General features: G+C 40.9%; 1 protein-coding gene across 6 annotated transcripts in view; it reads left to right on the forward strand.

Moving 5' to 3' along the window:
* Positions 1-610: 610 nt before the first annotated feature.
* The window catches only part of LOC309348015 (catenin delta-2), a 226,711-nt gene continuing 209,410 nt past the window's right edge, over positions 611-17,911 (forward strand). For 3 of the 6 annotated variants that reach the window (XM_081873002.1, XM_081873005.1, XM_081873004.1), the window contains exons 1-2: positions 611-803; positions 12,149-12,467. In XM_081873002.1, coding sequence (XP_081729128.1) covers positions 731-803; positions 12,149-12,467 — 392 coding nt within the window. In that variant the 5' untranslated portion in view covers positions 611-730. The remainder of the gene's footprint in view (positions 804-12,148; positions 12,468-17,911) is intronic. The other 3 variants (XM_081873003.1, XM_081873007.1, XM_081873006.1) reach the window with 1 other exon arrangement.

Below are 17,911 nucleotides of genomic sequence, written 5' to 3' on the forward strand. Positions count from 1 at the left end.
AATCTCGCAATCTGGCGTCTATATAGCACATGACAAAACAGCTGACAAACCACAAAATCCTGCCCTGTTTAAACAGAGGATGTACTAGGTCAACTCTGGTGTTCATCCTGAAGAATAATTGATATTCATAACTTGGTTTCAGTCTAATATTGAAGATGTGGGCACAAATTATGGTACTCGTTTGAATGTTTACTCCCCCATCTGCCGACAGGCTTCTCCGAGATAAAGCAAATATATTTGGAAACGTGTGTGTGTGTGTGTGTGTGTGTGTGTGTGTTTTCTGGCATTGCTGAAGAATCTCCCTCACGTTTGAGAAAATCAGATTGTGCAGCAGCAACAGATGGCTGGATGAAGACAGAGAGTGTGACTAACTTGAGCCACTGCTGCCTTGTCATGTTTATTCTTTCTTTGTAATTTTTTCAGTAGTTTTGATTTGTTTAAGGTCTCTCCCCCCCCCCCCCAATTTGTTAGCTGCTTTCTTTTGCTTGCAAGGTAATCGGGTGACAAATCATTGCGTTTCTGTTTCTCGATGTGCCTTTTGGGGTGCTGTTTCCTTGCAAGTGGTTTTGGTGTTCCCCTTAATGTTCCCATATCAATTTATTTTGCAGCTGGATCCCGGGCTTCTTATACCAGCCAGCATAGCCACCTGGGCTCCGAGCTAAGGGCACTACAGTCTCCAGAGCACCACATAGATCCTATTTATGAAGACAGAGTATATCAGAAGCCCCCTATGAGGAGTCTCAGCCAGAGTCAAGGGGACCCTCTTCAACCAGCACATACAGGCACATATCGCACTAGTACAGGTAGGTGAAAACAACCTACAGTCTCTTTCTACCCCCCCTCCCCTTCCTGTCTGGGTAGGTATGATGCTTTGATTCATAAATTTCTGCGTTTTTGCTGTTCTGTTAGAAACACAGGGACTGAATCTGTGGTCAGAAATTTGTGCCTGCTACTAAATAAATAAATAAATAATGTCTTTATTCCCCACCCCACCCTTTCTCATAGTTTCTTTCTTGCACACTTACTACTTCATTTTTTGAGCTACAATATCATATGACGGCGCTCAGAAATCATCCCTGGCTGCTCCTTTGTTCGCTCAGAATGTGTATTACTAAAAAAAGGGACAGGGAGACTTTCTCCTATGATTAATAGGCCATTTACAACTGGATAGCTTAATACAGGTGGGATGGCGAAGGGGGAATTAATTAGACGTGGAACATACGTTCCATTCTTACTTCGTATGTGTATGCACATTCTCATTCGTTCATTAATACTATATGTCACTCCATGTTAAAGTAGCAGTGTCTGTGGCTCCATTTCAACCAATCAGCTCCATTGATTCATCTGTAATAGTAAGAGCGTATGACCATACATCAAATGTGTTGGTGTACAGTTTTTAGTTGTGGGGAGGTTGTTTCAGCTGTGTGAAATAGCTCTATATTTGGAAACCTGTGAACAGCAACCAAGTCAGTACTGGCAATTAATTTATGAAGCAACCCGCACCCAGCGTGTTCAGAACCAAAATACCCTTCAGACAGACACATCGAGAACAAACAGTAGACATTACTGCAGCGTTATCCATATTTATGGGATGTTTTATTTGCATTGTTGATCTTGTACAGAGAAGGAGTTAGAATTTCCTCAAAAAAAAAAAAAAAAGACCATTTGCATTGCCAGATGACTGGTTTGATTTTGCTTTAAGTCTTTTTATAGTCATATTCTGAATTGTGGAGATTGCCTGCTTTCTTTAATTTAATTTTGCATTCTCTGTGCACCCAGATATGTCAGAGTCAACCAAATATGAAGGAACTAGCTGCTTAATTTGATATAAACAAGAGGGTCAGTAAAGAAGCACTCAGGTGCTGGTAGTAATGACTGCCAACAGAGTATAAAAAAAGAACAAGACTTGGAAATAAATTGTGTTTATGGCCTTGATGAGCAGATATGCTACAACTATAATTAGATTGCAAAGTGAGTAAGTAGATAACGAGAGGAGTAAGGATGGCCTTGTGTTTGCAGGCCTAAAGTCCATTTATAATCTGTAGATCTGCATTGGGTGGTGTCCTTTATGCAGAAACATTTTTTTTAAAGGATACAATAAAGGAGGGAACTGTTTGCCTAAAACTGGCCAATGTTGCATTCATTTTTCAATTTATTACTGTAATTTTTGGAAGTAGGGGAGGTTATAGCCTGTGGTACAGATGCAAAATGTTCCTCTGCTATCGAATCAAATCCCTTTATGGGAAATTTGCCATCCACATTTTCAATTCTGCGCTGTAGACACTGTTAATACCAAATTAAGCAGCAGTCCTGACTTCACTCCTGACAATGAGCCAACAAACGCAACATATACTTGTTTTTGTTAAACTGCCTGAGCAAATGCTTTGAGCATATCCACAAACACAGATCACTTATGTCCACTAAAGGCAGCGGGAAAAGAGAGAGAGAGAGAGAGAGAGAGAGAGAGAGAGAGAGAGAGAGAGAGAAGTGAAGCATCTGTTCTATAGTGGTACACACTTCTAGTCAAGATAGCTGTGTCCTGTATGTAGCTTGTGCTGTGAATGATGCTGTGTCAAAAATTAGCCCTTGATTGTGCTCTGCTGACATCAGTTATGCACAGCCTGTTCTTATTGGCCCTTCCTTTGCAAAAGCCCTAATCAAAGGAAGCAGGAAAAGACTGCTGAGGAGGCTGTTTAATCATTTGTTTCTGGAGTTGTCTGTCTCTTCTTGTTCTCCATGGTTCCTGAGCCTCCCAGGGCATTTGGTTTTCCTGGCTCTTTGCTGACTTCCCTCCTCTTTCGTAACTCCCTGGTTCCCCAGGTTGGTTATCTTGTTTGAATTCAGTGACCAAGATTACCCCAGGATTGAGGGAACCAGCCACACCACCCTACTGCAGCCATTTTTTAAAAAACCCACTATTAAAAGCAATTTAGGAGTTGCCACTGGTTTTCTTTTTCTTTCTTTATCAGTACCTCTCTAATGGTGCCTTTGTGCTTAGATTGCCTTCGCTAAAACTAAGCAGCAAATAATAATGTTGCATTATTATGAATGAAATTGCTTAATTTTGTGGTTGAGCTCGGCAAAAAACTCACAATCTTGTTTCAAATAGATTCCTTGAAAGAGAGCAGCTTGTGGTTCTCTTCTTTCTGTCAGTGCCTCTCATAGCAGTCACCTGGTCTGCACAGAGAAATAGTGTGCCCAAAGGGGAGCCAGGTTTTTGTCTCCTTGAAGGTGGTGGCTCTATTCCCGGGTTTCATATACAGTGGTGCCTCGCAAGACGAAATTAATTCGTTCCGCAAGTTTTTTCGTCTTGCGAGTTTTTCGTCTTGTGAAGCACGGTTTCCCATAGGAATGCATTGAAAATCAATCAATGCGTTCCTATGGAAACCGCCTTCAGACCAGGTCCGGGGACAGTCTGTCCCCCGACCTCTTCTGAAGGCTGGGGGGGGGACAAGGGCTTTTCTTCCCACCCCCAGCATTTTAAAAAACCCCGGGACAGCAGAGGACTTCTCCGCTGTCCTGGGGTTTTTTAAAATGCTGGCGGGCGGCAGCACTGCCGCCCGCCAGCATTTTAAGATCGCCCCGGACAGCGGACTTCTCCGCTGTCCCGGGGCGATTTTAAAGCCCCCGGGAAGGCAGGCGGGGGGGAGCAAAGACTTTTGCCCCCCGCCGGCCTTCAGAAGAGTTCCAGGACCTCTTCTGAAGGCCGGCGGGGGGCGAAAGTCTTTGCTCCCCCCCGCCTGCCTTCAAAAGCCGTCCGGGATAGCGGGAAGCGCTTCCCTGCTATCCCGGACCGCTTTTAAAATGCTGGCGGTGGGGAGCAAAGCCTTTCGTCCCCCGCCGGCCTTCCTGGACCTCTTCTGAAGGCCGGAGGGGGGGAAAGGCTTTGCTCCCCACTGCCAGCATTTAAAAGAGTTCCCCGGAGATTTCCCTATGGGCTTTCTTCTTGCTAAGCAAGCCCATAGGGAAATTCGTCTTGCGAAGCGCCTCGAAAAACGGAAAACCCTTTCGTCTTGCGGGTTTTCTGTCTTGCAAGGCATTCGTCTTGCGGGGCACCACTGTATTGACTTTGCTGGACAGAAGGCATTTAAAGTATATTTTCCTGCCTTTTCTGCCCTACTTAGAGCTGTACGTATGCATACTTCTAGTTTGTTGTTGGCCTAGCTGATGGTTTTGTTGAGTGCAAGCATTGTTGAGAGTTCCTTTTAACCAGTGAGAGGTGCAGTCATCAGGGAAACAGTGGTGGTAGACTCCAGACTTTTTGTTTTTAAAAGTCCCTTAGCCAACAAATTTGGTGTGGTCTTTTTGAACACAGAAAAGCTAGATATCTGAAGGACCATTTTCACCCAATGACCATGCCTAGTTGTTAAGATATGCATTGGCGGGCCCTCCTCTCCTTCCCACCAGTAACATTCTCTCTGTCTGTCTCTCTTTCTACCTGGGTGTGAATTTTATTAAATATATGTAAATTAAAATAAAATTACAAGCAATGGCCCTTTAGGCCAATGGAACCAAGCAGACCCTTTCAGGACAGAAGGCTGGGCAGAAGATCTGAGCTGATCTCACAAGGCTAAATTATACACTCCAAAAACCTCCACCCAGAGTAATCTCTCTGATGCCTTCTTGAGAAGGACATTGGGTTTGCCCTGGCACAAGCATGTTGACAGCTGCCCAGGGAAGTGGCATTTGTATTGCAATCTCAGGGAGCAGCCCTAAGAATAGGGAAAGTTGGCATAATTTGTGCCAGTTTAAGTTAAGCCAAACTCCATTCAGCTGTGGGGCTACTGTTGACTGTTGACTTAAGCCTGGTAGGGGGAAAGCAAGCCTTTAAAATAGAGTTTGACTTGCATCGCTCTTTCAAAAAGGCAAAGGGATGCCTGACCATTAGGCCCAGTTGTGACCGACTCTGGGGTTGCGGCGCTCATCTCGCTTTATTGGCTGAGGGAGCCGGCGTACAGCTTCTGGGTCATGTGGCTAGCATGACTAAGCCACTTATTGCGAACCAGAGCAGCGCACGTAAACGCTGTTTACCTTCCCACTGGAGCGGTACCTATTTATCTACTTGCACTTTGACGTGCTTTCGAACTGCTTGGTTGTCAGGAGCAGGGACTGAGCAACGGGAGCTCACCCCGTCACGGGGATTTGAACCACCGACCTTCTGATCAGCAAGTCCTAGGCTCTGTGGTTTAACCCACATTCTGCCAGTTAGCCAGGACCTATGAACAATGCCCGGTACAATCCCCTCCCACAGCATGCTCCCACAACACCCATTTATCAGAGTTCACACCAGTGTAAGCTCACCAGTCTTGGCTCAGTTGGCTGAGCCAGGATGATGGAGTTGCACCCCTGTATCTTTCGCTGAGCCAGGGTTGGGTAACCGATGGTATCCAGCTGAGCTGGGAATCTGCTTCTTGAGCCAGCTTGGCTTCTTGTGTCTACTTGGAAGGGAGCCCAAAAGAGTTCAGTGGAACTTACTCCCAGAAAAGCATGTTTAGGATTGCAGCCTAGCTCTATTAACTGATTAATTGAATGTAGATTGCTGCCCTAGCTTCAGTCAGATACCTTTTAAACACCATTTTTTGTGAAATTGAAAGATGTTTGATTAAATTTTGAAATACTTGGTGAATATACCAATCAGATAAATAGGTAATATCCCAATAATCCCATTAAAACGAGGCGTGGGATTGTCAGACGTGTCTCCTGTTTCTGTGAAAGATAAAAGCCAAGTTAGGTTTGTCCTCCATCTTCCTTGTTCCTCCATCTTCCTTGTTCCTCTTCTTTGGTGGGATAAGAAGACAAAGAATAGCTTTAAAGCAAATAAAAGGAAATATAAGGTAATGCATTGTAATTGAAATCTTGGAGGGAATAAAATGACAGGCAGCATGTCTCTGCTTGTTGCAGGTTCTAGAAACTGGAGAAATCCACAGCTGAGATGTTGAGGAACATGGGAGTAGACAAGGACAAAATGATCTGTCAGAAGGAAGAGACAGGGTGGGGGAAGGAATGGGAAATAGTAAAACAGCTTGAATTGTATTGTGCCCTTAGTTGGCCATTGGTTATTTCAAATCAGATTTCTTTTAAAGAAATAGAATATTCCAATGCAAAGTATATAAACCAGAGGCAGCGGGGGTGGGAGGAGAGGTGATTTAGGTGTTGATGCATCGTTTATGATGGACATATGTTTTTGTTAAGGGTTATTTTGAATGAGATGTGACGTGCTAGAATGATGCGGAAAAAACTCATTGTACAAATTAATCACTGGCATAATTTGTTCTTATTGAGGTTTTTGAAATTTTGATGCCACCGTTTACCGTAATTTCCACAACTTGTGGGAATTGTGTAGGTGTTATAGTCTGTTCTGCAGCTTTTGTTTTATTAGCGCATTTAATTAAAACTTGCTTTTGTGAGCATCCTAGTGTGTCTTAAAAAGACGGCATGCATCTTTTATCCACTTAGCTGGCCTACAAAGATTATCATAAAAGTAAACTCAGCTTCCTTTCTTTAAGGGTGGGTTCACATTGCTGCCTTTAGAGAGCAATGACACTGATTCTTTTCCCATGTGCCCTCATTCCTTTCTCTATGTGTACAACCAGGGGGCATTTAGGGTGTGGGTGTGGGTGTCTTTACCCTAAGCAAGGGTGTTCACCCCTTGGCTAGTTCCACATTAAGAATGGCTTAAGGACTCCATAGCCATGTGAAACAGCGCATCAAACAATAGCATCTTATAACAAATTACAGAATGCATGCACATTTTGGATAATGCAGTGTCAACCCACAGACTTGGATGATGGACTCAAGGGCATCCTGATCAAATTTGCAGATGACACCAAACTGGGAGGGGTGGCTAACACCCCAGAGGACAGGATCACACTTCAAAATGACCTTGACAGATTAGAGAACTGGGCCAAAACAAACAAGATGAATTTTAACAGAGAGAAATGTAAAGTATTGCACTTGGGCAAAAAAAAATGAGAGGCACAAATACAAGATGGGTGACACCTGGCTTGAGAGCAGTACATGTGAAAAGGATCTAGGAGTCTTGGTTGACCACAAGCTTGACATGAGCCAACAGTGTGATGCGGCAGCTAAAAAAGCCAATGCAATTCTGGGCTGCATCAATAGGAGTATAGCATCTAGATCAAAGGAAGTAATAGTGCCACTATATTCTGCTCTGGTCAGACCTCACCTGGAGTACTGTGTCCAGTTCTGGGCACCACAGTTCAAGAAGGACACTGACAAACTGGAACGTGTCCAGAGGAGGGCAACCAAAATGGTTAAAGGCCTGGAAACGATGCCTTATGAGGAACGGCTAAGGGAGCTGGGCATGTTTAGCCTGGAGAAGAGGAGGTTAAGGGGTGATATGATAGCCATGTTCAAATATATAAAAGGATGTCACATAGAGGAGGGAGAAAGGTTGTTTTCTGCTGCTCCAGAGAAGCGGACACGGAGCAATGGTTCCAAACTTCAAGAAAAAAGATTCCACCTAAACATTAGGAAGAACTTCCTGACAGTGAGAGCTGTTCGACAGTGGAATTTGCTGCCAAGGAGTGTGGTGGAGTCTCCTTCTTTGGAGCTCTTTAAGCAGAGGCTTGACGACCATATGTCAGGAGTGCTCTGATGGTGTTTCCTGCTTGGCAGGGGGTTGGACTCGATGGCCCTTGTGGTCTCTTCCAACTCTATGATTCTATGATTCTATGAAAAGCCCAGCACTGGAAAAGCAGTGAGTAAACCTGAGTGTGAACACAGCTGTAGTCTAGCTAAATGCCTGGTTGCTATAAGGAGAGGAGCACACAACTCCTGCCAGAACAATGTTTCCACCCACTTCATACTTATGGCTTCTGCTACACAGTGGATTTCATATCCCTTTGCCAAATTTTAAGATGTTAAGAAATAAAGTTTGTTACTCTCATTAGATTGTGTGGTGGCACACACAATCTAATGTGTATTGATGCATGAATGGAGATCTCCCCGCTCCATGATAGATGTACTTAGAGCTTTAAACCTGTTTACTAATTTCTACATTTATTATATTTTCCAATGAATCCAGGTGCCAAAATATTATTGTTTCTTCTATAAAAGCTACTTGACAGTTTGCGTAATGGTCCAAATTTTGTCCCATAGGCTGTTGAATGTGGTTTGCTAATGTGAGTCAAAGAAACAATGAAGAATCTTTTAGCTCCTTAAAGACTTAACAGATTTTTTTGTAACATAAGCTTCTGTGGATTAGAATTAACTTTGCAAGAAGTTTGAAGTTGACAGGTGTACATACACATGGGTGTAGAAGGAAATACTGTACCTCTGAGGTATAGCTGGCACTCGTTCATTTTCAGTGCTAACGTAAAACATAATTGTTCTCCGAAACATCTGTTGAATGTTGATTTAGTCAGCCACATATAGGAAGAAGCTGGCCTCTCTGTGGTGTCAAATATAGTTTTAGCGATTGTTGAATAATTTCTGTTTTAATTATGGTATCCTTAAAATCTGTTCCTATTTGTTCTGAAAAAAGAATTTGATGAGTGTTGCTGTTTTGAGGTTTAGGTTATTGTAACCTACCCTGGGATCAGTAACTATGAAGGGTGGGCTAGAAATTTTATCAAATGAAGAATTGCGTCAAAATGGCAAAGGATAGTCTTCAAATTTAATTAATGCTTAAATGCAGGCAAAGTAGGCACAGAGGCCATTCATAATGGCACAATAGCTCAGTCTTTGGAGCATGAGACTCTTAATTTTAAATTTTAAGCTTTTACAAGCTAGGTTCCCTCTGCAGATGAAAGAGTCCTAGGGAGTTTTAACGAGCTCAGTTTGTTTGCAGGCAAATTCCTTCTTGGCGACCAATTATCCCCACAGCAGGGTTTTCAAGATATAGTGCCCCCTGAGCTCAAGAGCAAAGCCCATGTATAGGGTAGACAGGCAGAGCTGATCTCCCACTGACTGCATTACTGGTGCCCTGCACAGCCAGTTTAACTATCCCAAAGGCAGACCAGAATGAAGTCTTGCTCCTTCTGGTCTGCTGCTGAAACCCTGCTTCTCAGAGGGGCCCTCATTGGCTAATTGACTAATTTGCACTCAAAGTTTAGGTGGGGTATCCCGTCATTCTACATTGCCAGCCACGAAGGAGGCGGGGTCTGCCTTATCCTCTGTCCAGGGAGATTGGCCGGGCCACAACTGTCCCCTCCACAAAGAAGGGGTAATCAGTCTTTCCCTCCTATCCAACCTCTCTCCCCCAGGCTCTTTTAGCTTCATAGCAGGCACCCCACAACCCGAGTCACCTTTCCCCAATACTGTTGGTTACTAGGGTTTTGACCAGTGCAATCCCTTTCTCCTTCCCCCCTTTTTTTCTTCTCCCCAGCTGATGTTCAGCTGTGATTCACAGTTGGTGAAGGACTTGTCAAACCGTGTGTGTGTGTGTGTGTGTGTGTTTTTGCAAACACATAGTTTTCAGCGTACCTGTAGACTACCCTAGTGCAGAAATCTCTGTGGGTGGGTGGTCCAACTTTGCTGCTCTAATGATAGTCATGGATCACCCGTTATTATTTACATTATTTTTTTATTTCTTAATGACATTTGTATATTGCCTGAAACATAAAAGTTCTTACAGCTTACAGTAAATGTGAAAATAATTGAAATACGAACCAAAACATAGAACGGTTGAAAGGGGAGGGGAGGTACGCAAGGCTGCTGTTAGTGTGCATGATGTTTTTTTAAGATTAAATACCTGATATCACCCATATGGGCTAATATTACTTAACATCATTGCATTCTTTTTGAATGTCTACTAACCAACAAATTTTCAGTACTGCACCATCATAACCATTGTCATAATTAACAACTGCATTCTGTAGTTCAGCTTGCTGTTCCATATACACCCAAATGAAAATTGCATGAAGAAAAGGAATATCAAATCCAAACTAGAATAGATTGAAATGCTGTTCTTAATTTCAAGGTGAAGATGTTTAAAATGTGCTTGAATCCTAATTGGTATATGGTATTTCTAAAAGTCACATGGAATATTCAGGAAACATTGACATGAAGTGTACTTGTAAATTATTTTAGTGCTTGGTATAAACCTCTCTCAGTCCATTCCAGCTCTTTAATGAAATAGCAGTTCTCATTTGATTGGATTGATATGCATCTCCTAAATGCATATTTTCAAGAGAAATGGCAAATACAGTTATAAAGTTGAACAATGAGAAATGTCATCCCCAATGTTCTGTTGATGCTGACAGTAACAAGACAATACGTATACTTTTGCTTACCCATTTTACTTACCTTGTAATTATGAAATATTTGTCCTAATAAAATGGAAGTTGTGCCAGTTTGAAGGTCGTATGATTTTCTCTGTAACGTGGAAAGAAGAAAAAGCCCATTGATGTTACCTTGATTTCCCAATTTGGGATGACTATTCATTAAGGGCAAAACTAGTTCAGTGGACCTGAATTGCTGCTGAATATTTAAAAATAATTGGTAAGGAGGGCAGAAGTAAAAAAACCTTAACTTTCTTTGCTTGCTGCATCTCCCTTGTACGCTTGCTCCCTAGCTGTTTTTCCTCTCTACTGCCAGCAACACTTCTCTGTCAGAAGAAAAGTTGCTGAAGGAGGTGGGTTTAAGGGAAAGGTGTTTGGCAGGGAAAGGTTTAATCAGCCTTCCTTCATTCTTCCAAACCAACGGCCTCATTTCATTATAGTTTGCATTTGTCAGGGACTTGGGTTCCTAATCCTGGGTCCTTCGCCAAAGGTTCAGTCTGTTTGTAAGGTTAATATGAACAGAAGGGAGGAAATTACTGGGAAACCTCTAAGATATTTGATCAGACGTCATTCTTTCCCTTCTCTCCCCTTTGTTGTACTTGTGTTTTGGCCTCCTGGAGAGCTTGTTGTGCAGTGGTAGGTCAATGGCAGGGTGAGTGGCAAGAACTATAATCCTGTGAATATTTCCTTTGAAATAAGCCTCATGCATTGAATGGGATTTTTTTTGAAGTCAGAATGCACAGAATTTCAGTCTTGGTTAATTGCAGTTTTTAAAAAGTTTAAGAAGATTTAAACAGTACAGAATGTATGCTAGCCTGTTATTTTAAGTCCACCATATCAAACCCACCGAGAACCAATATAATTGGGCTTTTTTCTGTCAACGATGACCTTTTTTAATCACAAATGTTGTTACTCTATAAAGTACAGTTGCATTTTGCATGGAGTTTACAGTCCAGGCATGGCACATATATGCAAAAACACCAAGCAGGTCCCTTTCAGTGTTCAGGCTTTGAAGTGCTCTTATGAGATCTTGTGGGACCATCCAAGTTCCCGCAAGATCTTGGGAGAGCATCCCAGATTCTGCACTCTGAGAGGGACTTTCCCAGTAAGCAAGGAGGAGAGCTTGCACCAAGTGCAAAAATATCTTCTATTGTCTCCTCTCTGTGTTCATTTAATCTGCAGTTTCAGCTTGCCAGCTTTCAACCATGCAAGGTTGAAATTGCACTAGTTAATGGCGCATAAGACGCGATCGTACTGTAGTGACAAAAATCTGGCCACTATAGACAGAAAAGAAACTCCTAGGATTTGACCCGTATTTTGAATAAATTTCGATCTTGCCTCAAACATCTTCACTTGGAAAATGAGTGTAATAAAAGACCGAGTGTTATTTCACTAATTTGAAAAATAAGCAGCTCCTTGATTACGTTGTGGTTATTAATAACCACCAATGGGTTGCATTTCAGTTCTAATGCAGGCAGATAATCTGAATACGGTGTTGGGACATTTGAAGGTTTGATATGGAAAAACACTGTTAATGCAATTTATATGCATTGTCTTCATTATTCCTGTGTAACCTTAGCATCAAGAAGAAAGTGGCAGGTGATCTGCATGGGGCTACAGTTCCTAGGTAGCAGTTTTGCCTTTTTTTAAAGCGTTCCAAGTTTGGCAATTGATAAAGTAGCACTGTGATGCCTAGGAGTTTTGATTGTGTACGTACTTACCTGTGGCTAGTATTCTTGAACATGCTATAAAGCAGTTACTCTTCTGGCTAATAAATGTGACGCTTCGTTTAAAGCTTTTCATTTGAACTGTGTTTCATGATGATTTCAGGAATGACAATGTTCTTTTTTTCTCGTTCTTTTCAAACCCCTGTTTATATGTGTGTATTTTTTTCCTCTGCCTAGACCTGGTTAACCATTTCTGTGAACAGGTCCTCAATTTTTTACTTTGTCCCTACTTTCCTGTCGTAGCCCCATCTTCCCCTGGTGTCGACTCCGTACCCTTACAGCGCACAGGCAGTCAACACGGCTCACAGAACGCAACAGCGACCTTCCAGAGGGCCAGCTATGCAGCCGGCCCAGCCTCCAATTACGCAGACCCCTACCGACAGCTGCAGTATTGTCCTTCTGTTGAATCACCATACAGCAAATCTGGACCAGCCATCCCACCTGAGGGAACCTTGGCTAGGTCACCTTCAATTGATAGCATTCAGAAAGATCCCAGGTGGGTAAAACCTTACTTCTATCTACAGTTGTATGAAGTCATAAAGAGGTTTGCAGTGGCAACCGGTTTCATATTTTACAAGTGTGGTGTGCTGTGTTGTTTTATTTAATCAGATAAACCAACCGGTCGCTTGAGGTTCTTGCTTTGACTTCTGTTTGGTTAGCACTTTTGCAACACAGTCGCCTCTTTAACAACAAAAATCAGAAAAGTGTTTTGGTGCTCCTCTGTGAAATCTTCTGTGAAAATACTTTTTTACAAACACGTTGCATGCATTTGATCTAATAATTAAAGGAGATTGTATTACTATTTTTGGATTGTTTTAATGATTACCCATTAACAAAGAAAATTACTATTTGGGAGTCTGTAAAGATTAATAGTTTTGTTTTAAAAAAAGCTACCTGTTCAGCTGGAGTAAAGAGAGTGAGAATGTTAGGGACATTTAATTCAGTGTATAAATGTTTGAGCTGGGATTACTGAAGTATGTGCAAAAGACCCTTATTCAAAAAGAATGTGACTGATTTACTTCCATTGGCAGTTGGTGTGACTTTCATGGTTTTTATGCAGAACAAATCTTCAAAAGCTCAACATGCAGGGGTAAAAAAGCACACAAAAAGGTTCATTCACTATTAAAAACACCCCTGATGCATTCAAAGTTTTAAACTTTGATGGCAAATTCAGTAGACTAGTACTTTGTGTTTCTACTTGGAATCTGAAAAAGTTGGGTTTCATAGCTTATGATAAAATTTCACCTCTGTTTGCTCTTGATGTCTCTCATGTTCAGTTTGTGAATTGATCAGTGTTTAACAGTTCAGACGCATAATTATTAGCCGTGTTTCGGGATTCAGTTGAACGTGGGTAGAATTAAACTGTAGGTGGAGTAAGGGTGCACATGCAATCCAGTCCCCAACACCCAATGTTTCTCTTCTGAATTTTGCATGGTTAGTGCAAAGGTCTGAAGGTGATTTTTTAAGCACATTCAATTGAGCACACTTAGAAACCTCCGAGTTTGAGGTGGGGTTTTCATGTATGCCCCTATCCTATCCTATCCTCATGTCCATATGGGCTCAGTATTGTTTAAAATGCATTTTTGCATGCAGGAGAAATCTTCTTGACAATTAACAGCTTGCCTGTACAGTGGAGCCTCGCAAGACGAAATTAATCCGTTCCGCGAGTCTCTTCATCTTGCGGTTTTTTCGTCTTGCGAAGCACGGCTATTAGCGGCTTAGCGGCTATTAACGGCTTAGCGGCTATTAACGGCTTAGCAGTTTAGCGGCTTTAAGAAAAAGGAAACAAACTTGCAAGAACTCGCAAGACGTTTCGTCTTGCGAAGCAAGCCCATAGGGAAATTCGTCTTGCGGAATGACTCAAAAAACGGAAAACTCTTTCGTCTTGCGAGGCATTCGTCTTGCGAGGTACCACTGTATTGTTAGAAAATTGTAAACTCCCTTGCGTATAGTAATATAGAAAGATGGTATACAAATTAAAAGTGAAAAATGAAAATATTTTGGACACTAGAGAGAGAATAATATTAGCTGCAATGGATAAAGAGAACTGTCAAGTTACAATGCGCATTCCAATTTCCGTCCAACATTGTCTTAGGGCATTGTTAAATAAAAAAGGTCAGTGTCTCTGTACTATTTTCCTTGTTTTATTTTACAGTGTTCCTTGATATTTTGCATATTTCTCTCAATTTTTGCATAGATTTTCCTTTCCTTGTAAATTTTTTATGTTGCGCATACAAGAACAACTTCTTGTAAGTAATAATACAGTGTGCTAAAGTTTATGAAACTTAATTTGCACACCTGCGCAGGTACACATGACCTTTTGAAAAATGGTTGCGGCTAACACATATTTGTAACACCACTTTGAAAGATCCTTGTTCTATTTTGTGCTTTGGCAAAGTTTTACCTACATTAACAGCTAAGAGAGGTTTGGTATTGATTCAGATAGTTCTTGTCTCTTCTATTACTTTAAAGGCTGGTTCATTTGTTGACGTGAAACCCTTACGTGATCACTTTATAGTTTTTATGTTGAGAAGTATTTGTGTGACCAACGCTTCATGTATAAAATTCAGTCCTTCCTGTGTTCTGTTTTGTTACGTCTCTAAGGGGAAAGGAGATAAATATCCTATATTCTCTGCGGACCATTAATGCTTACATTTGTATTGGTGCTATCTAAAAAAAAAGCAGTGTATATTATCCACCACTTCACTATTTTTCATAGAAAAAATGGAATTCATTTTGATAAGCAGCAATTAGCACCTTTATTGCCATGAATGTGACGTGAGATTAAAATATGGAGCGAAAGGCTTTGCTTTTTAAGATAAACTGAGATGTTCCTGGGGAGCCCTTAAAGTATATCTGTTTTATGTTCTTTTTGGTTTGTAGGGAAATAATATGGGAGACCATTATGAGATCAACTAGAATATAAACTGTAGCGTGTCTCCTACTTGCTTAATTTTAAAACAGTATGATAGGAGGATTCAGGTAGACATAAATAATGGCGAAACAGGTCGTCGTGGGAGGAGGTGGTTTTCCTCTGTGGCTTTTGGGTCCCTCCTACTTTTCTGCTCTTGCCCATCATGTCCTTCAGAGACTCACAGATTTGGCAGAACAAGGCTGCACCAGCCTTAAAATAGCCTTTTTGCAATTAACCGCTATTCGCTGCATCTTTCTTTCTTCCCTCAGGGTAGATATTTCTTATGCTGTCACTTGTTCTTAATGCTATAGAGTCTGCACAGCTTTACAGGCACCTATCAGTACTTATCCAGTCACTGAATGCTAGAAGGAATTTGGCACTGTATTCCTACCGTTTGTGCCAAGGCAACAGCTCAACAACATGTAATATCCTGTTTTGCCCCATTGCATTGAAGCAGCAGTTGTGTATCCCAGCCAAAACACTTATTTGGTGGCATAATTATGAAGGAAGGCTGGGAGGGAAAACAAACCAATTTAAATATATAGCTGTGAAAACAACAGTAGTTTCCTGACAACTTGTCCAATTCTCTCCTATGTATATTCCCTCCTTCAATTCTGCTACGTGTGTCTTTTGGCTAGATCTTACATCAGGAGTAGCAGACATTGCTAAAAATCAGGGTGGATTTGATGTAAATCAAATCAATTTAAATCACAATTTAAATCAATAGTCAGTAAGACTTGATTTAAATTACTAGTTAGTAAGACTTGATTTATTTTTATTTTTTTACAGAAAAACTCATTCTTGCTGGTATCATCTTAATATTTACAACTAGATGAAGGTTTCATTTTTGGAATAATAAATTTTCAGAGTAGTTTTTACAGCTTTATCAAAAATTACTGATTTGGTTATACTATTAGAAATACATAGATGGATAATTATGAAATTATTGTGAGGTTTAATAAGTTAACTGTTTATATTTGGACAACCTTTCTGCTTTACTTTATTGGAAGGAGAAAAATAATCATTTCCTTAATAACAATTTAAACAATTTTTTTAAACTAAAGCAATAACATTATAGCATATGTATCCATGATTGTTAACTGATGTGGTCAAACTTAAAAGAAGAAAAAACTTAGACTGAGTTTTAGCGCACATGAAAAACTTAAAACAAATCCTTATTTCCTGATGAATAGCCATTGGACTAAAATGTAACCTAAATAGAAAACTATCTTTAGAAAGATTTTTCCTCCAAAAGCATTTTATTTTAAAAATGACAGAGATAATAACACTGGTCAACAACACATTTGTTGTCTGCGTTTTTTCGATTGATTTAGGATGAATCTGATGCGCTGAATCCAAAAATCACATTGGTTTTGCTCAATCAGGTCAAGTTTTTGAGCTATGGCCACATGTCGTTTTTTTACGTTTTTGTTCACATGTAAGCTTGTGTGGAGCATTTTAGAAGAAGTTGGTGGGGGTAAAATGCCATGTCAAATAATTGTTTTGATTGGAAATGATTATTTTAATGACAAGAAGTATTCAGGTCCGATAGTTCTGGGTGATTATGTTGAAAAGGGATCAGTTTGAAGTCATAAATCCTCCGTTTTTTCTCGGAAGAGAAGGACTTGGTGTACTGTGCAGATATTGTGCAGCTTCTGCTCAAGCTTGGAGTGCCACAGTACGAACCCAAAGATTGGAGACTGTTCATTGACCATGGAGAAATTGAAAGCTGGCATCTTTGACGGTCCTCAGATCCGTCAGCTCATCAGAGATCCAGAGTTCGGAAACTCAGTGAACGAAGTGGAACTGGCAGCATGGAAGGCATTTGTTCTGGTAGTGAAGAACTTTCTTGGCAACAATAAGGCCAGAAACTACGCAGAACTTGTCAACAACATGCTGACTGCTTTCAGAAACCTGGGCTGCAACATGAGCGTCAAGATGCACTACCTATTTTCACATATGGACCGGTTTCCTGAGAACCTGGGTGCAATGAGCAACGAGCAGGGGAAGAGATTCCATCAGGACATGAAAGAGATGGAGACCAGGTATCAGGGTCGCTGGGACGCAGTCATGATGGCTGACTACTGTTGGACTCTGAAGAGAGACCTCCCTGCCGCTGAGCATTCCAGGAGTTCCAAGAAACGGAAGTTCAAGCTTGGCAGGGGGTTGGACTCGATGGCCCTTGTGGTCTCTTCCGACTCTATGATTCTATGATTCTAAGCCCTGAAGTTTGAAAAAATGGTGAAGCAACATTTAATTTACGTGTACTTACCTTCATCAATGCCCACCATTCAGTTTACAGTAAACCTGACCTGATGGAGAGAAACGGATACCATTTCCTGATTCAGCGGTGCAAAAATACCCTAAATCAGTTGTAGAAATCTAGACAACATTCAAAAAGTAAAAAATTGTTGCCCAGTGTAATTTACAAAGGTGCTAACAATGAGTTCTAGAGAGTTTTAAACCTGTAAATGTAGCAAAGGTAGGCACATTACTAACAACAACCATGTCATTCTTTTATAACGAAATTGTAATTTTAAATATTAACAATATGCAGAATTCATGATAGCATTCAAAATATGTCACAAGTTGGGATGCCAGGAAAGTAAATTTGACGATTTAAGGAGCGCTCCCAGGTGAACTTCTTCACCGATGAAAATCACAATAAATAAACAGGAAATGCCTAATGTGCAAATTAGGAAACATTTCTCCATCTTCTGTAAAAGAGAATGTGCATTGCCAGCCATACTTTATAGTCTTAATTTGGCTTGTGCAGTAACCAACATATGATTATTTAATCTTAATCAGTGTTGTATTTGCAAAGCCAATGTAGGAAAACCAAAGCTCCCAATATAATTACTTTCCTGAAAGTAATTTAGAAAATAATATGCTAGAAAGATAAACATTTCAGAGGCCAGAGTTAAAAAGTAACATTGTGGGTAGGTGTTCACCTTCCATGTGATTGTTATATATTTTAATCAAGTGCAGTGCTATGAATTTTTTTCCCCCTTGCCAGAAGATTTCAT

The sequence above is a fragment of the Podarcis erhardii genome (assembly GCF_964252035.2).
Source record: "Podarcis erhardii genome assembly, chromosome: 8".
NCBI lineage: Eukaryota > Metazoa > Chordata > Lepidosauria > Squamata > Lacertidae > Podarcis > Podarcis erhardii.